The 24,510-nt window shown below is 47.2% G+C and overlaps 1 protein-coding gene and 1 long non-coding RNA gene across 2 annotated transcripts; one reads left to right on the plus strand and one right to left on the minus strand.

Annotated features, from left to right (window-relative positions):
* Nucleotides 1–320: 320 nt before the first annotated feature.
* Nucleotides 321–24,201, minus strand: PXYLP1 (2-phosphoxylose phosphatase 1). The gene is made up of 5 exons (XM_029940156.1): nt 24,122–24,201; nt 20,151–20,309; nt 19,186–19,312; nt 9,078–9,217; nt 321–2,674 (listed from the first exon to the last, which is right to left on the minus strand). The coding sequence occupies exons 2-5, from the start codon at nt 20,245–20,247 to the stop codon at nt 1,734–1,736; spliced, it is 1,305 nt and encodes a 434-aa protein (XP_029796016.1). The 5' UTR covers nt 20,248–20,309; nt 24,122–24,201; the 3' UTR covers nt 321–1,733.
* LOC115292196 lies at nt 16,800–18,140 on the plus strand. The gene is made up of 2 exons (XR_003908848.1): nt 16,800–16,859; nt 17,863–18,140. It is a non-coding gene; the product is annotated as an uncharacterized LOC115292196 (long non-coding RNA).
* Nucleotides 24,202–24,510: the final 309 nt, after the last annotated feature.

Consider the following 24,510-nt stretch of genomic DNA (forward strand, 5'->3'; position numbering starts at 1 on the left):
GAGCAGTGTAGACGGATTTCAAACCAGTCCAAGGCCACTCGCTGTGCATGTCCTCCTGGCCCATGAAGCCCCGATGCTGCCGTCAGAGCAGGACGCTGCAGCCTCTCCAGGCCAGGACTGCTGTCTCTTTCCGCCATGTCTGCTGGGCTGAGTGCACCCTGCAGCCGCCCGCGCTCAGCCAGGGGGCCTGGCCTCTCTTCTCCACATGTACCAGAGAGTTTTCTAATTTAAAACGGTTTATTTATACCAAAAAAAAAAGAGAGATACATTTCTAAAATACTGGAACTTACTTGAAAAGACTCATAGGTACAAACCATGACTTGTATGTACGAGAATTCTTCAAAAATTTATTTATAGAAATGCACGTATCCAAAGGCAACATTAGACAAAAACAAAGAAAAGTTTGGAATGCCAACGACACAGGGAAGTCTCACCTGCACTTTACATTTCCTCACAAGGAACTAGCACCATTTTAGTTCAGAAACCACAGATTTCATTATAATTGCTTCTAATATATAAAATACCTTAAAAAGATTGTTTAACTATCTAGTAACAAAGTTCTTCCAAAAACTTATTTAAAAATCAATTAGAATTTACCATTTGAAATTGATGAAAATGGTTTAAAAACTGATCTAATTCTAGAAAGGGAATGGGCCATAATTCGTTTTATTGGAAGAAAGTGCCTGAATTCAGCTTCTGGCTTCCTTCTAACCACCAAGCAGGTGCAGGAAACTGAATATTACATAGGAATAAGAGCACATTTAAAACTGGCCTTAGAAAATATTTTCCCAGACTATAAAAATACTAAATGGCATACAAAAATCTCAGCATATACAGCAAATAGACTACAGCAGACAAATATTTAAAACATACTTAAAACTATCTTCTACCACAATCATCATGAACATCAAGTATTATTCTAATAATTTTTCTAGGATTCATTCAGATTCAATGTTTATTTCCCCTCAAGTTTTGTCATAACACCAAATACAGACCAAATTCGGTGCTTCTAGGGGAGGTTACTGGGGGCACCACTGAATAATTCTTTGCCTTCCACTGGTTCTTAACGCACTGAAAGTGCCAACTGTAGAACAGCCTGTTTTCTGAGATCAGGGGTCAGCACACTGCAGCCCATGAACATAACCACACTCATTTGGTTACGTGCTGTCTGTGGTTGCTTTCACCTTATAAGAGCAGAGTTGAATAGTTATGACTGTATGTGGCCTTTGGGTCCTCAAAGTCTAAAATCTTTACTGTCTGGCCCTGTACAGGAAAAATTTTCTGGTCCCCATTTCAGATAAATCATTTCAGGAAATGTTTCATTGAAGTGGGACAAGGTAAAATCATCCCAGATGAAGAAAATTTGGACTGAGGTTTGCTGGTTCCATCACATAGTACCATGGCGGATCAAAATAATTCATGTGTGGATTGGCAACTTTGAGTATTGAATTATTATTCTGGTGTTGTAAGCAAAGTCTGGCTCTGATAAAAGTACCTTCCCTTTCTCTGTGAACTGGCCAGTACGTACCCAATCGTACCTAATTGTGTCTATTTGTGTACCCAGTTATACCAACGTGCTTCCTGTTTAACCCAACCATCTATGTGGCTCTCAAACATTTCTAGCCTTTATAAATCAATAATCTTATACCCTTGGCAACAGATAGCACTAGAAGCAGACCCCTCCCATCCCTCTGTACTGGCATAGATTCTAGAAGCATGGTACTGCTCACCTTTTAGAATCCTTCCCTGTGACACGCATCATAATAATTAGTACTAGTACTACTCCCCAGGGCCACAAACATGTCCCTTTTGACAAAGCGGACTAAGTTTTCGAGGGGGCACATGGACTTGGAAGAATGCTTGTGGTGGTCCTGGCAAAAAGAGGTGTGGAACGTGACATCAACGCCATTATAAAGAATCCGGACAGAATGCTCACTGGGCTTTTCTCTGTCTTGCCAGAGCTCAAAAATCAACCTGGCTGCAAACCTTGGGAATCTGGCTTCCGTAAGGCCCAAGGCACTGAGAACTGGTGACAGAGTGACATCGTGAGCAGAGTAGAGGGCAAAGACCTCTTCTTTCCTGCCCTCCGCGGCACGCTGCATCCGGGTGATGGTCTGATTGAGGATGGGGTGGGCGCCCAGGAGGGCATAGCCCACATACAGTTTCTTCTCCCGCCTCTCTCTCTCGTCCTCAATCTGATGTGTCTTGATCACCTTGAAGTGCTCCATGTCAATACAGCCATTTCTGGTGCACGGGAAGCTGACATTGTGGCAGAAGTGGCAGAGCATGGAGTCTATGGGGTTGGCTGCTCGGAGCTGTTTGGTGGGGACATCCACGATCCTGGCCATGTCCTCATAGGTCCTCTCCAGCTGGCTGTTTTTCAAACGTAAGAGGTACTGCCGACGCTGTTCCTTTTCCAGATATTGGTTTCTCAGGGGGCAATAGCAGTTTCCGGAGCAGAAGAGAGCACTTGGCTGGTGCCTAAAATGAATCTTCTTCCAGTCAAAATCAGGGAGAAAGCCATAAAGCAAGGCCAGCCCACTCTGGAGAGTCCGGCTTTTCCCAGTGGTCTCCAAGTAAAGTTGGTCTGTGGACCAGTTATTCGGCAGGAGTCTGTGTTTCTTTAGATAGATGTCCCTCAGCAGCTGGCCATTCTGCAAATGCTGCACGACTCCTGAAACACAGGGACACGAGCTGTCCTCACTACCAGCTCAGCAAAACGAGTAGCAAAGGGAAGTCAAGTCTGTGGCCAACTCTACAGGGGTTCAGATCAGTGCCCGGGAACATAATCAAAACCATTCTCCAGCATGTGGAAGCTACCAGAGTGGGTTTGTGTCAGCTCACAAAGGGAGCCCCTTGGGGTTATCATCCACAAAGGGAGGGGCAGAGTGGGGGAGCACCAGGACCATCTGCTCAATCCCTTCCCTCCTGCCCAGCCGCTTCCCTGGGAGGGAGCCTGGGGACTGGTGGGCCTCAGAAGGCAGGAATCGCCCTGCTGGTAGATGTCAGGCTGTAATTGGCATGGGCCTGAGGAGAGCTTTCTCCAACCTGCCCAGGGACACAGCATTCTCTAGTTTGCAGTGAGGGCCCAGGGGAATCAGTCAGGTTAAAGAGAAAAAGTTGCTTGCTGGCTCCCTAGTCCTCTCACTGCTGGGGAGTCCCTCCTTTCCCTCATTCTCTCTACTCTCCCAAGCCAAGGCTCTCTGCCAGCCTCCTAGGGGCATTCCACCTAATCCTGATGTGGAGTTACCAGCTCATCAAGGGTATTTTGTCTGCACAGATATGGAATGATCTCTCAGATTCCTGGACAGAATATTTGAAAAAAAGCAAAGTGCAGAACAGTACATTTATTATAGTCCCTTTAAATAAAGATGAGGGAAAAATAAGAATGTGCATTTGTAGTTGTCTGTGTGTCACATAAAGACCCTTTGGAAGGACGCACGGAGACTAATATCAATGGTTACTGGAGGATGATGGGAGCACAGAAATGGGATAAATGGAACATACGAACAAAAAATCTTAATTTACTTAATATTTAAAGTTGAAAAAGTTTTATTTTTGAACTACCACAGTATAGTAACAAATTATCTTGAAAAACCAAAAAAGAAAAAGAAAGAAAAGCCTTGTCTTCAGGCAGAAAACGATCTGCAAGCTCACCCTCCAGGTGGCAGGACGTAGAGGGGATGGAATCTCAGCAACAGATATGAGTTCTCTGAGAGGGTAAGCCCCATGCAGGCCCCACAACCAGTTCAGGACCAACGTCACTTATTCAGATGCCCAAAAGGTATGAAAACCTGAGATAACTGAAGGCTGAGATGCGTGAGACAGAGGGAACTCCATTGGCCCGGGAAGAGGAACAGCTCCGGAAAATATCATGAAGGGTGTCTGGGTCCCATTCTGAAGGAAGAATATTAAGAGAATTCCTTCAGAGATCGGCGCTGACACAGGTCTTAGGCACTTCCAAAGTGATTTGCAAAAAGAGGCAAACCGTGAGGGACAAACATTAAGAATCTGTGTCAGGCCCTAATTCACCTTTGGGTCTACTCCTAGGCTACACATATTAAGGTTGAGTGCTTCCCACATGCCACATCTTTCTCTTTTCATCCTCACAAAATCCTTATAAAGAAGGCATATTATTATTATCATCCCCATTTTTCTGATTTTACAGCTGAGGAAACTGAGGCCCTGAGCCAATCTCTGTTAAGAAGCGGCTGAGTTGGAACTCAAGACCCCCTATCTACCCCCGCAGACCCAACCTTTCCCTCCTAGTCCCTGTTCATAGCGCTTTCTCCTCCTATTTTCATGCAGAAATACCAAGTTCTAGCCACTTAGGGTCTCTTATCCTCTCTTAACATGTTTCTTCAGGACTTTGTTCATGCCTTTCCCCTTTCTCTGCTTAGAGAAATCCTCAGCCAGTGTCTAGCTCCAAAACGGACTTCTCTGTATTCTTCCTTCTTCCTTCCCCTTCCACGTCAGATCAAGAATTCCTTCCTGGGGCGCTTGGGTGGCTCAGTCGGTTGAGTGGCCAGCTCGGTTTCCATTCAGGTCATGATCTCATAGTTTTTGAGTTGGAGCTCTTAGCGCAGGGCCTGCTTGGGATGCTCTCTTTCCTTTCTTTCTGCCCCTCCCAAGCTCTCTCTCTCAAAATAAATAAGCTTAAAAAAAATCCCTTCCTGTTCCAATTTGCCACTGGATCTCCAGGACTTGAGTTGTAATCCCTGAACCTAGCATAGGCTGGCACCTCTCGAGGCACTTTACACATTCTAATCTCATCACCGCCTCACCAGCCCTGTCAGGGGACATCAACAGTCCTGTGTCACAGACCTGTGCACTCTACAGCCCTGGGCTGACTCTGTAGGGCTGCGCTGCTTGCAGCAGCAATGCGGTGAGCTGCCTTCCTGCGGGCTGTCCCATGGCAGCTGCGGGCTCTTTAGGACAAGCCGGGGAGCATCTACACATCCCGCCACTCCCCTCTCCTACACTCAGCAGCTGCCAAAGCGTCTTGACTAGAGGAGGCACTAATGATTAATCTTATATAGTTACTGTGGGGGCACCAAAAGTGTTTCAGTTATAAATGGTTATTCTAACAGCTATGCATGTTTAACAAAATTTAAAATAGAAAATAAAAGTGAGCATTTAAAGAGCATAAGGGAACAGGAGCAAACAGTACTGCGAAAATGATTTCTAGAGTAATGCTGATTTAGAAAATGATATAGATAATAGACCAACTGAGAAGAGAGGTCAGAATGAACAACTGTCTCTAAGTGTGTGGGGCTGCCTCCCCCAACCTCTTTTTTCAAAAGATCTAGTGCACTGCTCAGTGCATGGTCACCCTGGCCTCCTAGCCAGCTGATGGGCACTGACCCTGAAGGACACCATCAGTGTCTGTCTGTCTGTCCGTCTCTCTCTCTCAAGAATTTGGACTTGGGGCACTTGGGTGGCTCAGTTGGTTCAGCATCTGACTCTTGATTTGGGTCAGGTCATGATCCCAGTGTTGCGGCATTGAGCCCCGTGTCTGGCTCCATGCTGAGTAAGTAACCTCCTAGAGATTCTCTTTGTCTCCCCTCTGCCTCTTTCCCCTGTTGTGCTTTCTCTCTAAAATTAAAGGAGGACACCTATGGGGGGAAAAGAGAATTTGGACTTAGAATTCACCTCTGGCTGTGGCTACGACTGTCGTTCCGGTGATAGACACAGAGCAAAACCAAAGAGGTGGGGACAGATAGCTTTTTTTTATTCCTGGCTCCAGTTTCTGGAGGCCTGGTCATATTATTGCCCCTAGAGTCTGTGAATCACCCTGAGTCCTTACAATAAATGTCCCTTTTTGGCTTGAGTTGGTTTCTGTTGCTTGCAACCAGAAAGTCTGACCACTGGGTCTCAGCGAGCATGACTCTGCTCTCAGAGAGGGTTTGGGGGTTGAGGAACATGCCGGATACCTAGTGGGTGGGGGCCATGGACCCAGACAGTCTCCGCAAGGAGCTGTTCTCTGTCCCACACAACTTCTGTGTACCACAAAATATCCCCACACATGAAAAACCTGTTTAAATACTTTAGCCTACAACCTGTTTGTGTCATAAATATAAAACCATTTTTGCATACCATTAACATCCACTGATTTTTCCCCAGATATGGAATATATGTTAAAGGACATCTGTATTTTATTTTGGTCAGGACTTGTCAAAAAAAATCATGTCCCAAACATGGTTATTAGACTCCCCAGTATAATATCCCTCAGTCAGACTGCATTTACAACTGTCACAGTTGTCAATCTACATGTAGGTGGAAACAACCAATTATGTCATTCTATTTGCTAGTGTAGGTGTGTTTAAGCTTTTATATTGAGACCCATAAAATTATATAACAAATTCATTTCCTTTTGTTTCTCCTTTATATTATATTTAGGGTATCTGACACATCTGCCCTTCTTTAAAATTTTGTATATAGAAAGGTCATATTATATTTGAATTTTACTTCAGGATAATTAAAGGAGTACCACAAAATACTTGTCAACAAAAAGGGGTGCTTGGTCTGGTAGGGTGAGAACTCCTGTTTTAAACTACTGCAGACTTGGGGCGCCTGGGTGGCTCAGTTAGTTAAGCATCTGAGTTCAGCTCAGGTCATGATCTCACGGTTCGTGAGCTTGAGCCGTGTTAGGCTCTGTACTGACAGTTGGGAGCCTGAAGCCTGCTTCAGATTCTGTGTGTGTGTGTGTCTCTCTCTCTGCCCCTCCCCTTCTCACACTCTGTCTCTCTCTCTCTCTCAAAAATAAATAAACATTTAAATTTTTTAGGGGCACCTGGGTGGCTCAGTCGGTGAAGCGTCTGACTTTGGCTCAGGTCATGATCTCATGGTTCATGGGTTTGAGACCTGTGTCAGGCTCTGTGTTGACAGCTTAGAGCCTGGAGCCTGCTTCTGATTCTGTGTCTCCCTCTTTCTCTGTCCCTCCCCTGCTCACACTCTGTCTCTATCTCTTAAAAATAAACCTTGAAAAAAATGCTTAAAAAAATTAATTCCTGAAATCATTATTGCACTATATGCTAACTTGGATGTAAATTTTATTTTATTTTATTTTATTTTTTTTAATTTTTTAATGTTTTTATTTATTTTTGATACAGAGAGAGACAGAGCATGAGAGGGGGAGGGGCAGAGAGAGAAGGAGACACAGAACCAGAACCGGGAGCAGGCTCCAGGCTCTGAGCTAGCCGCCAGCACAGAGCCCGACGCGGGGCCCGAACCCACGAACGTGAGATCTGACCTGAGCTGAAGTCGGCGGCTCAACCGACTGAGCCACCCAGGCGCCCCGGATGTAAATTTTAAAAGATTGTAATTAAAGACATTAAATACTCCAGAAAAAAATTAAAATTAAAAAGAAATTAAACTACCAGAGATCTTGTGCATGTGGAACTAATTATCAAAAGCCTTTTTTAAAAAAAATATTTATCTTGAGAGACAGAGAGAGGGAGAGAAAGAATCCCAAGCGTCTGACTTTGGCTCAGGTCATGATCTCATGGTTCATGGGTTTGAGACCTGTGTCAGGCTCTGTGTTGACAGCTTAGAGCCTGGAGCCTGCTTCCGATTCTGTGTCTCCCTCTTTCTCTGCCCCCTCCCTGATCTGAATGCACACCCTCTTTCTCTCTCTCACCCTTTCTCTCAAAATAAGTAAGTATGGGGCACCTGGGTGGCTCAGTCGGTTGAGCATCCGGCTTTGGCTCAGGTCATGATCTTACAGTTTGTGGGTTAGAGCTCTGCATTGGACTCTGTGCTGACAGCTAGCTTAGAGCCTGGAGCCTGCTTTGGATTCTGAGTCTCTCTCTCTCTGGCCCTCCCCTGCTCGTGCTATCTTTCTCTGTCTCTCAAAAATAAATAAAAAACAAAAAAATAAATAAGTAAACTTAAGAAAAAAGGCAAATCCACAGGGCCAACCATAGGACAGAGACTTTCCTTCCATCAAAGCTGAGGTCCTACAGTACTGGTGGGACAGGAAAACAACATGGCCAACAGCTGCTCCCGATTCTTCCAAAAAGACTGGTGACCATGCAAAAGGTTCCTCTGAGATCCCAGACTGAAGTAGGAAGAAACTGGAACCTGCGGGGGGGGGGGCTCCCAGCTCCTTCTCTTCTCAACAGAGGTGACCCCACAGGTAACTCACCAACCCGCCCTGACAGTGAACTGGCTGTGTGATGGTAGGAACAGGGCTACCGAGAGAAAGATGGGCTTCTGTGAGGGACACTCTCAGCCAAACAAGATGCCTCTCACTGGGGATCTGCCCTTTGTGTTGCTCCTGAGATCTCTCCCACCCAAACTTAATCAGGTGACTTTCTTTGAGTATTGAAGAACACGGGATTAGTTACAGAAATTACGGCCCAGCAATGGTGGGATAACATGTAGACAACAGAAATGATGCTGTTAAAAATAATAAACAGAGGGGAGACGAACCATAGGAGACTCTTAAACACAGAGAACAAACTGAGGGTTAATGGAGCGGTGTGGGGGGCGGCGCTAAATGGGCAAGGGGCATTAAGGAGGGCACTTGTTGGGATGAGCACTGGGAGCTGTAAGTGATGAATCACTAAATTCTATTCCTGAAATCATTATTACACCATATGTTAACTAACCTGGATTTAAATAAAAAAATAAAAAAGAAATGATGCCGTTGACAAATAGTTATTGACAGGGAAAGACTATCACGATGTACTGTTAAATGAAGAGGTGGGTTACAAAACACTGTTTAGTAAGCTACCGCTGTGTGCATGCATGCAGGCACATAAACAAAAGAAAACAATACTAATTTCTTCGGTGGACTGGGGTTGTGGGTGCTTTAAAGTTTTCTGCCATTTGCCTGTCTTTCCTATTTCTCTTCCATTGACTATACTGCTTTTGTAATAAGAAAAAGGGCTATTTTTAATTTTTAGAAATCACATGAATAATCAGAGACCTTGATGGACTCAGAGCTACTTGAGGTACTACTGGTCCTTATTCACCCCTGAGAGCCCACGGAGCCTGACCCAGGCACATGTGCTCCAACGTATGCCAAGTGGAGGAGCGCACAGGAGAAGTGAGCAAATGGCTGTCGCACCTACCTGTCTGCGTGAGCTCTCCCATCTCACACAACGGGTGATTGGGGTAAAGAGGCAGAGAGTGCAGGGGGCTTTCGAAAGAGGCTCCAGATCCTTTTGACATGTGACTAACGAAAGCTTCCAGTTTTGGGTGATACGGTTTCCTAAGGAGACAACACAGAGAATTAGTGGTCACTGTGCTCCAAAACGTCCACAAGGGCTGCAACCTCAGCCAGCAAAATCTCAGGTGTGGCATGCCCTGCTACACTCTCAGTAATAAGTACTGGCTTATCTCGTCTAAATTCTAACATCATTATTACTTGACCATTGATGCTCCATGAGGCTAGCCTGAGCCCCTAACCTGTGCTGAAGCACCCATCATTCCCGGCACTATGGGAGTCAGCTCTGTCCTCCACCACCCAGATCCCCAACCTGCGCCCCTCCTGCCTCCCTCCCCAAAAGGCTACCAATTCCCACCAGGTACTCATGCTCCGGCTGGGAGCCTTTCTTCGTTGCTCCCTCCCCTGCCCCTACACATGTCATATGCCACCCAATCCTGCAGACGTGTCCTCCTGGGGCTTCTCTACCCCCCTTGTCCTCCATCCCTGCAGCTACTACCTGGGTTCCAACTCAGGAAGCTTTGGTCTATATGGCATGGGCTCCTTCTCAGTCCATGCCATATATAGCCTAATCTTGCTCCTTTCATCTAGCCTTCTCCACAGCCAGAGATCTACTTAAAGGCAAGGCCGACTGTCCCTGGGCTTGTTCACTGCCACCTTCCCATAGAAGCCCTGTGGGGCCCATCTGCCTGTTCTGGCCCCACATCACTTGAGGGCTCCCCGCCCTCTCCATTCTAATGCTGGGCTCTGGTCACATGCAACCAACTGCCTTCTGAAACTCCAACATACCTTGTTCTTTCAGCTTCTAAGACTTTCTACATGCTGCCCCGTCTTCCTAGCAAAACTACTTCAACCTGCACCTCAGTAATTCTTAACTGATCTCAGGAAAATCTTTTTCGAAAAAAATTAACTGATAAGGTAACCAAGATCTCTGTAGCTCTTTACAGATCACTATGCATGTTGCACACACAGTATTCCATTTCATGGGGGGGCGGTTTATGAATAGCTAAAAAGCATCTCTTTTTTATATTTGACACTATTTATATTTTTGCCATTAAGTACATGGGGTGAATCAAAATTTATCTCTCTAGTTGCTGATACAATTTCCCTGAACAATGAAATGACCTATGAGTGTATATCAATTTTCCAGTTGAACAGAAGTGAACAGATAAGACTAGTTCCCAGCTCAGCTAAATCAGCATGAAAGGAAGCAAGGATAAATTGTTCCAATGGCAGATGTTTCTCGTCTGAAAGCTCAGTTAACTTTGGGAATACTTTAAAAATAACTGCTAAGATGCTTTTATTATCTTTCAAAAACATAAAGCTAAAAAAAAGTCCTTCTTTTAAAAAATGTTTTAAAATTAGAGAATGCTGGGGTGCCTGGGTGGCTTCAGTCTGTTAGGCTTCTTCTGACTCTTGGTTTCGGCTTAGGTTATGACGTCACAGTCCTAGGATGGAGCCCTCAGTCGGGTTCTGTGCTGGATCTGGAGCCTGCTTGAGATTCCCTCTCTCTGCCCCTCCCCTACATATCCTAAGAGAGTCTAATTATCCTGGGTTGCTGCAGGGCACTGTGTCTTTTCATAAAAACACAGGGCATGTTATTACTCTTGAGGCTAAAACAGATAAACATTTGCAAACTGGGGAATGCGATTTCCAGGCTGTCAATGAAGCTGCCACTATGAATCCAATAAACAAAGGCTATCCATCAACAGGAGTCAAATGTTCTGTTCCAGGTCATTATGGGCTAGTGATTTTTGATCTGAGAAGGCTTTGCTGCCAATTTCAGGAATGAAATTTCACTACTAGAAGTGTTTGCTGAGCTGCTAACAATACATATGAAAACTTGTTCTTGAGTCTGGGAAGACGGTGATTCATGGGAGAAAACCCTCACATACAGAAGAGAAGGCAAATGGCTGGATCTTTTTAACTGGAAGAGGACCAGGTAACCCGAGTCCCTGGCCTGGCCTGGATCTGAATACTGGGTCCTACCTGGGGAGTCCACAGCTCTACCCCTGTAGCCGAGAGAGTACCAAGTACATACTTCCAAACACGTGCGAATGAATTCAACTGGGAAGGCGCTAACCTTAGACGCTTGATGGAAAGTAGCAGCCTCCCATAATCCGTAGCAATAAACATGGCAAATTCCTATGGTGGTTTATTAAAATATTCAGATTTCAATGGAAGTATTCTCACCCCGTTTTAGCAAAAATCCTGCTAAGTCAATTTAGCCAGAGTCTCCTGCTCCTAATATCTGATCAAATTCCTCATCTCCCGGTGTCTGGTCACCCTGGTCTGCCTTCAGCAATCCCCTCATTGCTGATGTCTCCCTTTGGTCATTTCCTATCCGCGGAACCCCACCCTGATCCTTGACTATAAGTTCCCACTGTCCATGCTGTATTTGGATTGAGCCCAGTTCTATGTGAAGATCTCTTTTCTCCTACTATATTAGTTCCTGAATAAAACCTGTTTTTACTACTACTACTACTATCTGACTCTCCTTTTTCTTTTCACAGTTGTACACTAAAATCTGTTCTCCTCTTCTTGGGAACTTGGTTAGATCCCATGTCTGAGGCCCTAGTGGTTAGGTAGAGCCACATGGTATTCACCAATGGAATAGAAGGATGTATCTAATTTCTGGGTGTAGGTTTTCAGATCATGGGTCCCCCTTCCACTCTTTTCCTTCACTCTGGCCACTACTTAGGGCAGCAATCCTAATTCAATCATGTAGACACCCCTAGGGCACAATGGGAGCAACGACCTGAAAGGCACCTGGGGCCCTAAATGACCAAGTAGAGTCCTGTCCTATGACCTGGATCACTCATCTCAGACCTTCACACACGGCAAAGATACACTTCTTTGTTATCTGAGGCAAAGCATTCTTCAGTCTCTTTATTACAAAAGGCTAGCCTTACTCTAACACAGAAATGATTATATTTGTGACAATCAATTTTTCTTCAGGAAAAATTCATGTCATTGTAACCTCATTGGAAATCTGCTTTAAAATTGAAAACTCAGAGAATTAAAAGTGCTACTGTCTTAAGGCTTCAAACTATTCACTTCCAGAATTATTGTTTACATTTTTATATGCATTATTCACTCTCTACGCCACAACGCTCAAGACAGAACCCTGAGGCTAATCTACACACCCATGGGAAAATTTATTGTGCTTTAGCTAAAATCTGAGCAATTTCTGAGTCCTGCACAGAACAGTAAGACAGAGAATAGGTAGACTATCAGTGATACTGTTATCAGAAAACAATTCAAAAATGCTTACGTGGCTGGAAACTAGAATGATTTCATACCACAGATTTTGACAATTTATGCAAAGGACTTTATTCTGTATTATTAATGAGATGGAATTCTAAAAGAATAAACTCAATAAACTTTTCTTAGTCTTCAGCTTTCTGGAACTTTGTGTCTGTCAACTGAGGTGATTAATTACCCCTCACCCTTTCCTAAAACTTCCTCCTTTCTTTGCACTTCTAATATCACCACTGTGTTTGCAAAGTCACCACCTCCTTCTGGGATCCTCTTTTCTCTCTGCTACATTAAAGGCTGGCAGTTCCCAGGACCGTTTTTGGCTTTCCCTCACTCCACAGGCTCTGTGAGACCAGTAAGCTCACAGCTTTAGCTGCCATTGACACATGAACTCTCAAATGAACCTCTACCTCCCAGCAAGACAACGGCCCTGAGCCCCACACCTACCTGTCCTCGTAACTTCCCTCCCATTCCTCCTCCTTCTGTATTTTCTATTCCGGGGAGGGGCACCATCACCAGCCAGACACCCAATCATAAATCTGGGCACCATGCTCTCTGTCTGTCTCACCCCCACCCAACCTGTCACTAAGTCCTACCGACCCCACCTGGTGACCTTCTCTCAGATCCAAGCCTTCCCTCCAACTCTGTGCCACTCCCTGAGGTTCAGCCTCTATCATTTCTTCATTCAACAAATATTTAATCATGCTCCTCCCATGTGCCAGGCACTGTCTTCGGCACTTGGTGTACAGTGGCATTGAACACTGCCCTCAGGGAGCTTAGTAGCCTGGAGAAACAGACAACATACAATGAACACAGAAAGAGGGTGTGCGTATATGTGCATGCATGTATGTACACGTGTGTGTGCATTAGAAGGTAATAGATGCTATGAAGCACTGACGCGTTGAGCAGGGAAAAAGGGACCCAGCAGACCTGAGTGGAAGAGGGGCGCTGTAATTGTAAGTGAAGAGTTCGGAGCCGCCTCACCGAGAGGGTAACATTTAGGCACAGGCTTGTAGGAGGTGGGGGAACTGGCCGGCCATACAGCTACTGGGGAACAGCTGTCTGGAGAGAGGACACAGTCAGTAGAAAGGAGAGCAAGGGACAGTGTGGCTGAGGCCATGGGTGTGAGGGTGAGGAGAGCCACAGAGGAGGGCAAAGCAAGGCAAGGGGAGGAGGAAGAGCACAAGAGGACTGGTAGGTCATTTTAAGGGCTGGGCTCGGACTCGGCAGGAAATCTTTCTTCTGAGTCACTGTTCCCAGAAGAACGTAAACATCACTGCCAGCCTCTCATCCATCCTCCACATCGTGGCGGCCAGAGATCTTCATAATTTCATCCCTCCATTTCCCAGCTCCCTCCCTGCCTTCATGTCGGCTTCCATACTCCTTAGCTGGGCGTTCAAAGTGTCAGATGACCTCGTCCTTCTCCACCTCTCCACTCCGTGCTCCAGCCTGGGGGCTGAGCTGCCCACTTCCCCACACCTCTGCACAGGTAGATTTCACACCCCGGGTACCATTTATCATCAGCTGCCACCTGGCTTGTTCCTACCCACCCTTTAGGTGCCTTTCTCTTGGTGGCCTTCCCTGACCTGGTGTCCTACCTCTCCCTCTGCCCCAAGCTGAGTCAGGCTGCCCTCTTGTGGTTCATGCCCTGAAGTTGGTTCCAAAACGCCTCCCACTTCTACTTTTTCTTCTTCGTCTCTAATATCATTGATGTGGCTGCCACCATCAGTGCTGGCCACCATTCCCTGAGGGCTCACCATGTGCTAGGCACCAGTCTGTCTCTCCGAGGGGAGTGGGCCCCCTGGGGCAGGAGCAGCCTCTCTTCTCTGAATGTTTAGAAGCCCGCTCCCCCCTTACTCTTCAGTCCAGCCACACACTGGCCTTACTGCTCTCATACGTGTGTAGCTCTTTCAGCCACATGCTCTTTGCACTTGCTGTTCCCTCTCTCTGGAACACCCTTCCCCCAGATCTGCCCAGGGCTGGCTCCTTCATTTTAGGTGCCTGCCCACATGCCACCTCCTATCACATGTCATAGTACCTGACACATAATAGGTGTTTAAATATAAAATAGGGGTGGCTGGGTGGCTCAGTCGGTTGAGCATCCGACTTCAGCTCAGGTCATGGTCTCACGGTCTGTGAATTTGAGCCCCGCACCATGCTCTGTGCTGACAGCTCAGAGCCTGGAGCCTGCTTCAGATTCTGTGTCTCCCTTTCTCTCCACCCTTCCCCCACTCATGCTGTACCTCTGACTCTCTCTCAAAAATAAATAAATGTTAAAAAATTATTTTTAATGAAATGTATTGGGGCCTCTGGGTGTCTCCACTGGTTAAGCATCAGATCCTTGGTTTCGGTTAGGTCATGACCTCACAGCTTTGGGGACTGAGTACCACATGGGGCTCTGCACTGACAGTGTGCAGTCTGCTTGGGATTCATAAAGAGAGGCTGCTCCTGCCCTAGGGGGCCCACTCCCCTTAGAAGGGCAGAGGGAGAGGTGGGACACCAGGTCAGGGAAGGCCACCAAGAGAAAGGCACCTAAAGGGTGGGTAGGAAGAAGCCAGGTGGCAGCTGATGATAAATGGTACCCGGGGTGTGAAACCCACCTGTGCAGAGGTGTGGGGAGGTGGGCAGCTCAGCCCCCAGGCTGGAGCACGGAGTGGAGAGGTGGGGAAGGACGAGGTCATCTGACACTTTGAACGCCCAGCTAAGGAGTGTGGAAGCCAGACAGGAAGGCAGGGAGGGAGCTGGGAAATGGAGGGATGAAATTATGAAGATCTCTGGCCGCCACGATGTGGAGGATGGATGAGAGGCTGGCAGTGATGTTTACGTTCTTCTGGGAACAGTGATCTGCCTTCTCTTTCTCTGCCCCTCCCCTGAGCACACTGTCTCTCAAAATAAATTAAATTAAAAAAAATAATAAAGATAACATGTATTGAATAAATACTGATTGAACTGAATATTCTTATCTTCCTTGAATATAGAAAACAGTATCCGATTCATACTCATAAATGCAAAAAAAAGCATTTAATAAACATGGCATATGTATGGCTAATAACGTCACTGCTGGCTAACTGTTGTCCTGAAGCACATGGCAGTCGTGAAGAGGCAGCTCCCCCTACAAAGGCCTGGAAGAGCCACAGGATGTGTCACTGTGAAGGGAGACCCAGGGTCGCTCACTTGCCCCCACATCCGGGGCCCCACTTACGCAGCTCGCCGCAAGCCTGCCTGCTGGCCCAGATATGCCGTCACTACACTGGAGGAGCAGGCACACTCCAGGACCCACCGCCTTAAGGATGCCATAAAAATGAATGATTGCGGACACTGAACTAGCACCTGGGAAGGCACAGGCATGACTGGTGACCCAGAACCCCCACCGTCCCAGGGGATTCAGAGTCCCAAAGTGGGTCCACAGCCCTGGGAGTCCCGCTCACTCTTACTCTAAGTGTGTATTTATAATTTTATATTTCATTTTTGAGAGAGAGAGAGCGTGAGTGGGGGAGGCCCAGAGATAGAGGAAGACAGAGGATCCAAAGTGGACTCTGGGCAGACAGGCTGAGAGCAGCCAGCCTGATGCGGGGCTCAAACTCACAACCCGAGAGATCATGACCTGAGCCGAAGTCGGACACTCAGCTAACTGAGCCACCCAGGTGCCCCCAAGTAGGTATTTATAATGACAAGTCAATTTCCTGTTTTTAAAGATAGAATTAATGAAATGACATTATTTAATTCAACATGCATACTCTACCCTCCTTCCACAAAGAACTTAAAGCAGCTCTTAAAGATACAGATAGTTCAATAAAAGTAGGTCAAACAGATCAAGGCCAGAGAAAATGAGGGCAGAAACAGCCAGGGCAGCTGGTCCCCAGGAACAGCATCTCTCAAATGGGAGCTCCAGAAATGGCGCTGTCAGAGGACCCTGCCCTGGCTGTGACAGAATGAGGGGCCCTGGGACATGGCCTGGCCTCACAACCATGACCAGAGTGGGCCCCAGAAGGCCTGCAGGCTGCTGCAGTAAGTGAAACAGCACTGTTCATAAACCTCTCAGTGTGACCAGTTCAGTGTGGTTGGTCGGTCCCCTTAAGTTAGACGTCAGGAGGATGTGGGAAGGGATGGACTACGCCCCCACGTCCCACGACAGAGTACTGAGGCTCATAATGGTGAAGTGACTTTCCCTACATCCACAAGGTCACAAAGGCCTCAGAGGATTCCGCGGCAGAGGCTGAAATCAATTATGAGGCACCTGATTAGCCATTGTGACCTGTGATTCTAAGGTTCTGAATTCACTCAGCAACCAACCTAGTCCAACAACTATGTTATGCCAGGCTCGGACTGGGCACCAATGATACAGGAAGGAGCAAGATGCAATACCCTTAAGGAGCAAGTGCTGTGGGAAGGGCACAGACAATCATGCTGGAAGACAAGTGCAAAGCATGTAGGTGCAACGGGGAGGCCCTGCCCACTGCCAAGTGGCTGTGCCCAATGGGCACCTTCTCAGAGCCTTGAGGTACTCAGGGACCCTGCAGCAATAGCTGACTGGTCTGGGGACAGATTCTGGGTCAGAGCCAAGCCACTGGAATTCTCACATCTGGGAATGTGAAGCCCAGATAGAGAAAGAGGAGTGGAAGTCGGGAATCGCCAGGGTGGAAGCAAGAAACTGTCCACAAAGTCTCCAAGGCTGGCCAACTCAGAGGCCTTTTCACCCATCCATTCCTGGGCAGTTCAAAGGGCAGATATCTGAAGTCTGTGCCAGTGGAGGACAGCCACTTTTCTGGGCTGCCTCCCTGCACCCCACCCCGTCCTCCAGCCAATCCCCCCTCCAGAAACCAAAGGGTTAATACCCAGCACAGCATGGGGCCTCTGTCCTTGTCTTAAGGCCAGTTTAGGTCTGGTCATTAAATATTTTGTTGTGAGACCCTCCCTGTACATTCCCCTTCTCAGTCTGAGCGAGGTGGTGGCAGTGCCCAGTACAGCCAGAAACCCGTCCTCACCCACCTGGAGAGGTTTCCCAGAGGCAGCTTCTCAGGGCAGTTCTGAGGAGCTGTGGGAGTGGGTCATGCATGGATGGGGCAAGCAAGCTACACAGCAGGTGCACAGGCCTGAAGGGGCGGAGGGCCGGCAAGAGGTGGGTGTAGCAGGTGCAGAAGACCCCAGGGGAAGAGTTGGCACAGAAGGCTAGAGACTGCAGGAAGGGAGCCAGTGTCTGCATGGTCTTCCAACGGGGTCAGCTCAACCCTGGTGCTCTATCAACACATGGGACACCGGGACATGCACCTGTGTTTGCTAAACAAATAACAGAATACACAAGGGCCCAGGCTGCGAGCTTCGTGACCTCCAGCAAGGAAAGGAGAAAGTGCATGAAAGCCTACAGTCGTGCAGTATCTCATGGTGTGTTTATATCACATGGTTCACTCCTTCGTCCCCATAATCCTGGACAGTGAGAAGCCTGGAGGCACAAAAAGTTACCCAGAAAACCCTGGCTTCACATGACCATCCACGAGAAGGAGCAGGCCTGGCTGCCGAGAGAGGCAAGCCATCGCTCTGCCAGAGCGGCCTTGCCCGAGGCAGGCTGGCACCCAGAAGCATTCCAGCCAAATAACGTCTTCCCCGCTGAGCGCTCCTCTGCTCGTTCAGTAAGCTGCAAGCCATGTTGTGTGCCCCCAGATGCATTTGCAGAGGTCTGGCCTGTCATTTCACTAAAAAAAATTTTTTTTAATGTTTTATTTATTTTTGAGAGAAAGAGAGCACAAGCAGGGGAAGGGCAGAGGGAGAGAGGGACAGATCAAAGCAAGCTCCGTGCTGACAGCAGTGAACCCTATATGGGGCTTGAAATCATGAACCGTAAAATCATGACCTGAGCCACCCAGGTGCCCCTCGTCATTTATTTTAGGGCTCTGCCATTTTCTTTCTTTTTACTTTCTACTTTTTTCTTAATGTTTATTTTTGAGAGACAAAGACTGAGCATGAGTAGCGGAGGGGCAGAGAGACAGAGAGAGGGAGACACAGAAACCAAAGAAGGCTCCAGGCTCCGAGCTGTCAGCACAGAGCCTGATGTGGGGCTCGAACTCATGAGCTGTGCGATTGTGACCAGAGCCGAAGTTGGACGCTTAATTGACTGAGCCACCCAAGGTGCCCCTGGAGCCATGCCACCTTCATATGCAAAGTTTCTACTCATTGTTAGATTATTTTTCATCCTCAGGGCTCTCAACCAAGAATGTGCTGTCCCTATGCCCACGGACAAATAAAGGCTGAAGTAGTATCTTACATTTACACGGCTCTGAAGTTGGTAATGCCCACTCCCCTCTATCATTTCACTTCATTCCTCACCCGGACCCTGCACAGCACGGTCATCCTCACTGCAGAGACGGGAGGGTGAGGCTCAGAGACTAAGGGACTTACCTGCTGCCCCCAAACAGAGCAGCTGCGCCTGAGAACAGCCAGCCCGTGTTCAGAGCACTGCGTCCCAGCTCTTCCTCAAACTGCAGCGCCCGGGTGAGGAGAGCAGGCCTCACACAGGCCTGGACCCAAATCTGTTTATCTGCTGTGTGGCCTTACACAGGTGTCCTTGCTTCTCTGAGCCTCCTCCTTCACAACTGTGAAATGGCAGCTAACACCCAGGACTGTCCTAAAATCAGGCTCCTGGCCAACAGTCTGTGCTCAGCGAGCGTAGATTACTCCCGGCCATTCTCCAGTCAGCATGGTGACTGAGACAGAGAGAACAGATTCTTGAAAAAACGACGTTTAGAAACAGCGCAATTTACCTGTTAGCCACCAGAGTGCAGTCAATTTCTGGTCGCTTCGTTTTGGGAATGACATACAGCGGGTACCTGTCCCCGTGTCGAATGAACACGTGCACCGAGACCAGCTTAAACTGATGCGGGGCGTGACCTGCGGGAGAGGAGCGCGCATCCGTGTTATCACGCAGGAAGTGCGGGTCCTTCCACTTCACGGAAGCGGGGAGGGACGACCATGGCAGGAGGTGCCGTGCTGGGGGTGGGGGGGCTCGCAAGGCAGGCAGAGGAACATGACAGGGCTGGGTATGCAGGTCTCAGACCCCCAGAAGTGATGGGGAGCCTCTGGGGGTGTGAGTGGGGACTGAAGGCTAGGGAAAAGGGGCACATTCATTCGTGTGGCCTCCCTCATATCCACAGACTAGGGGGAGGCTCACAGAAGTACTGGAAACAGTGACTTCTGCTTTAAACCTCTATGAAACAAATCGGGTACAAACTGAAAAAAATAGTATCATTTGTTAATGCAGTTTCAAAAAAGCAAAACTCAAAACAGAAAGCATATTTTCCTATACCTTTACTACAATATACCCACACAGCATCCATATCCTGTGGATTTCCTAAGCCCCGAGAGAGCTTACTAGAATAAAGGGAAGTTGGAGGGGATGCCCTAAAGCCCACCAAATCCACCTTTCCATGTCTGGTATCTCACCAAAACATCATGATGGCAAACATTTGCAGACCTTATCATGAGTCATGTGCTGTTCAAAGCAGTTATCTAAGACTGGGCAGCCCTGTAAGTAGGTACCACTGGTTACCCCCATTTCGCAGATGAGGAAGCTAACGTGGGAACTCATTCAAGGGCACAGCCTAGTGGCAACGGCAGGATGTGAGCCCAGGCTGTCTGGCTCCTTACTGTGGCGCTATGCTGCTTGAAGAGCCAGTTCCCATAGGAGCGTCTACCTGGGGACCAAGTTAGGCGGCGCAGGCAGGCCTACCTTCCATGCTGCGCTCAGCCACACTGGGGATGTTGCAGTACAAAAGAGCTTCATAAACGGGGTCCATCACGGGAGGCTCGGTCACGGGGTCAGGCATGATTCTCTTTCGACTCTTGCTACTCACTCCACTCTTAGCTGTGGACACCGGGGTCAGGTGGACTGCAAGGAAGGCAAAGCAGGTCATGACACATGCAGTCACAGGGGCCCCGTCGTGTGGCTGGATTTTCACTGAGCAACTATTCGCTCCCTCAGCATTAGGGCAGACTGCAGGAAGAAGCCAGCTTCTCGTCAAGAACTGTGCCCTGTTGCTTTCTTAATGCCACTACCTTCTTCTAACCGATAATTACCTGTGCAACTGCGGGTGGGCCACACCACGGAAAGGGGCCTCACTCATGGTGGTAAAGAAAGAACTTCAAGAAAACTGATTACCTCATTCCTAACACACTTTGAATTCTAGGAAACACCATGGAGGAGAACCATCACCTATGGAGTGCCTACGAAGTGCTCGATGGGTTGTCTGACAGCTCTCATTTGATATCACCCGCTTTGCACTTCGGGGTTCCCAAGAACCCGATGGAGGCATCACTCAGTAATCCTCATGAGCCCACTTTACAAAGAGAGCCTAGAGCCCAAGGGGAGACTGAGGCAGCTGCCTAAGGTGTATGTGGTGGGTGGAACCCCATCTCAAGCTCACTCCTCTGCCTCCAGACCAGGTTTTCCGGTCTTCTGTATGTCATGTGTGTGTCCAGTAGTCTGTCCAGCTAGCATCCCTCTTTCTGTTGATGAACTTCTCCTTCCTCTCCTGGTTGTGGTTGAATTGTCGTCGGTGTCCCTGACCTCTGGCTGGAGGTGGACATGTGACGGAGTCAACGAGGACAGTGATGGAGCAATGAGTCTCCTTTCCTTGGCAGAGGTGCTGGGCACACACTAGAAAAGAGGCTCTTCTGCATGATGACCTTTAAGAATGGAAACCTGGGTCTCCCCAGCCACCTCTCCCTCTTCAGACAGCCTCTGTCTGCTGTGGAGGAGAATGATACTAAGTACAGACAGGGCAGACCAACAAATGCAGAGACTTAATCAGAGAGAGAAAGACAGAGACAGAGAGACAGAGACAGAGACTAACCTGAAGATATCCATCCTTTGAGACCCAGGGTGACGTGGATGAAGGCAGAAACTCTCTTAGAGGCCCTAGTTATATACAGCATAAACGGCCCTTCTTGCTTCAGCTAGTTTGAGTTGAATTTTAGATACTTCCAATCAAATGAGTCCTGACTAATAGACTTTATCAATTACTTGTAAGAGGATGTAAGTCCATCTTCTGGGTCAATGCCCCAACCTTTCCATGTATGGGGAACCTCTCTGCAGCATCACAGATTTTCTGTAACTCTCTATACAATGATAGCGGTATTTTTAGCATCCTCCCACTGAGAAAATGCACAGAAATAGATGTGCCGATGCGCCATTTCTAAAAGGTTTATTAATTACCATAACATACATATACATTTGAACAATAGCTAAAACAGGACTCAATCACCAGTCAAAATCCATTTAAGTTCCCTAATTTATTCTAAAATTTCTTTTTCTTTTTTAAAATATTTATTTATTTTTGAGAGAGAGAGAGAGAGAGAGATGGAGGGAGGGCAGGATGGAGTGGGAGGGGGAGAGGCAGAGAGAGAGGGAGTCTCAGAATCCGAGGCAGGCTCCACGCTCTGAGCTGTCAGCACAGAACCCAATGTGGGGCTCGAACTCATGAACTGCAAGATCATGACCTGAGCTGAAGTCAGATACAAGAGCCACCCAGGCACACCTACAAATTCTTCTAAATAACTTCCTTTTGGCAAACCAATGTTATAAGCAAAAGTTAAGGAAAATACTTGCAACACACATAACAAATTATTAATATCCAAAAATGCATATGAGCTCCTATACCTATAAAATCAGTAAGGGATATATGTAGGCTAAGTACAGAAAAATAAATACCAATGGCAATAAACATATGAAAAGACGTTCAACATTATTCATACTTAATACAAAATAAAACAACAGGATATGATGCCCGCCATCAGACTAGAACGTCGTATTTTAATAATCATGCCAATGCTGGCACAGGTGTGAAACTCCCTTCCACCTGCTACAGGTGACAGTGGAAACTAGAACTTTTGGAAGAATTAGGCAGACCGTTGGTCTATGTGCTTTATCTCTGATCCCATTATTCTACATCTTGGAATCTACTCAACAGAGGCATCAATTCTAATCACAAAGATGTATGGCCAAGGAAATTCACCACAGCGCTGTTTGTAATAACAAAACACGAGAAATCATTTGCTACATGCAGAACAGAGTGCTATGTCCATTTGGGGAATAGTCTGCCATAACTAAAAAGAATGGAAAAGAAGTAAAGCTAAATGAAGTGACGTGAATAAATCAAGTCACTGGATAAGAAAAAACAAACTATAAATGTACGAATCTATAAACATTTGTATATTACGTAAATGCATAAAAAATGTCTACAAGGACATCCATGACAATACAGCAATGGTTTCTTCTGGGGAGCAGGGGGAATGGGGTGTGAAGAAGTATTTTTACTTGTTTTTCCATAAATGTCCGTATTGTTGTATGTATTACACACATATTTACAGTAAGCATATGTTAAATATACCCAATATGTATAGATATATATGTATCTTTCTATGATGTCTAGATACACTATTAGCAGAATAGTATTAGCAGAGTTATTGCCATGCTTTCATTCATTACTTGTATTACTTGTCTAATAAGGGGCCAGACCACTAACACACAGCTCAGGTGTTTGGAGGTAATTTACTATAGAGGAATTTGTGCCAGAGCAAGCGAATGAGAAAAGTATATGTCTGAAGGCAGCATCTTAATGACCCAGCAATTCTGGCTGTGTGCAGCCCTCAATCTTTAACTCTGATCTTTTATGAAACAGTGCCAGACTCTGGCTTCCTAGCCCTGCCTGTGGGCATACTCCCTTGGAGTCTGCGTCAGAGATAGGTGAAGCTAAGGACACATGATGGTAGAAGTGACACAGGGACTGACGGCCATTGGCCCGTGGGCATCCCAGAGTCTCCACGGTTTGCCACTTTATCTGTAAGCATGTGGGGTAAGGCCCATGGGGGCTACCACTTGGGAACTGCTATATACTGAATGTTTGTGTCCCCTTAATATGTGCATGTTGAAATCCTAACCCCCAAAGTGATGGTATTTGGAGGTGAGGCCTTTGGGAGATGATTAGGTCAAATGGGATTAGCATCCTTATAAATGAGAGCCCACCCTGCTCCGATACTATGTGAGGTTGCTTCTAAGAAGCAGGTCTTGACAGACACCGAATCTGCTGGTGCTTTGACCTAGGACTTCCTGGTCTCCAGAACTGAAAGTAATAAATTTCTGTTGTTTATAAGCTACCTCGGTTGTGGTATTTTTACTAAGCAGCCCATGGAATAAGAAGGAACCATAGTAGTTGGGTTCAAATGACCCATTCATGACCTCAGGAAGCAGTGGTCTGAAAGCCACAGATAAAGACTAGGTGAAAATCAGAGACCTTTCATCCAGAAAGACTGTGTCTGCTGCTGCTTCTGGCATCTGGGCCTGGCGACCTCACTCACTCACTACTGATATCACCCTGTGCTGCTTACACCTTCCCGCGCCATCAGAATGCAGGACCAACCCACATGGGGCCCTTTGATGAGTCCTCCAGACCCTAGACATGTGGGGGAGGTGCTGGTGCATAGAAGCCTGGGGTGAGACGTCTTCCCCAGGTCCACCCTCCTGCATCCTCACCCCTAACTCGGTTCTCACTGTCCGGAACTGCTCAGAGCTGTCCCCACTCCTCCCCTTACATCTAATTAACCTCACCCCACCACTCTTCCCCAAATCTGGCCAACTCCATAATGATCCCAAGGTCACCCCTCCAGGAATCCCACCCCAACACCCCTCTTCCATGGGCTCACCTGGTTCTTGCTGCCATCTTGGTTCACACCACAGTACCCCTAAGCAGGGCTGTCCACAGTCTGTCAACCCACCACCCCAAACAGCTCAAAGGTTAGGGCCATGTCTTTTTCATGTTTATAATATTCCCCATCTGACCAGCACAGGCCAGGCTCTCCTTAAATGCTTGCTGAACTGGAGGGACATCAAAAGCCAGGGACTGTGCTTTTGATGAAGTGTTTCATGGATAGAGGAAAGAGATAAGAGCCCAGGGTCAGAATCGAATAATTATTAACCAGCACAGGCCTCTAGGCTGTAAGCCCCTGTCTGGCCTTGGCCTCAGGCCACTTCAGTTATTTGGACACATTCAGTGATCCACAGGACCAGCAGGTGATCTCACAGCCAGGTGTCT

Source organism: Suricata suricatta, chromosome 5, assembly GCF_006229205.1.
Source record: "Suricata suricatta isolate VVHF042 chromosome 5, meerkat_22Aug2017_6uvM2_HiC, whole genome shotgun sequence".
Classification (NCBI taxonomy): Eukaryota; Metazoa; Chordata; class Mammalia; order Carnivora; family Herpestidae; genus Suricata; species Suricata suricatta.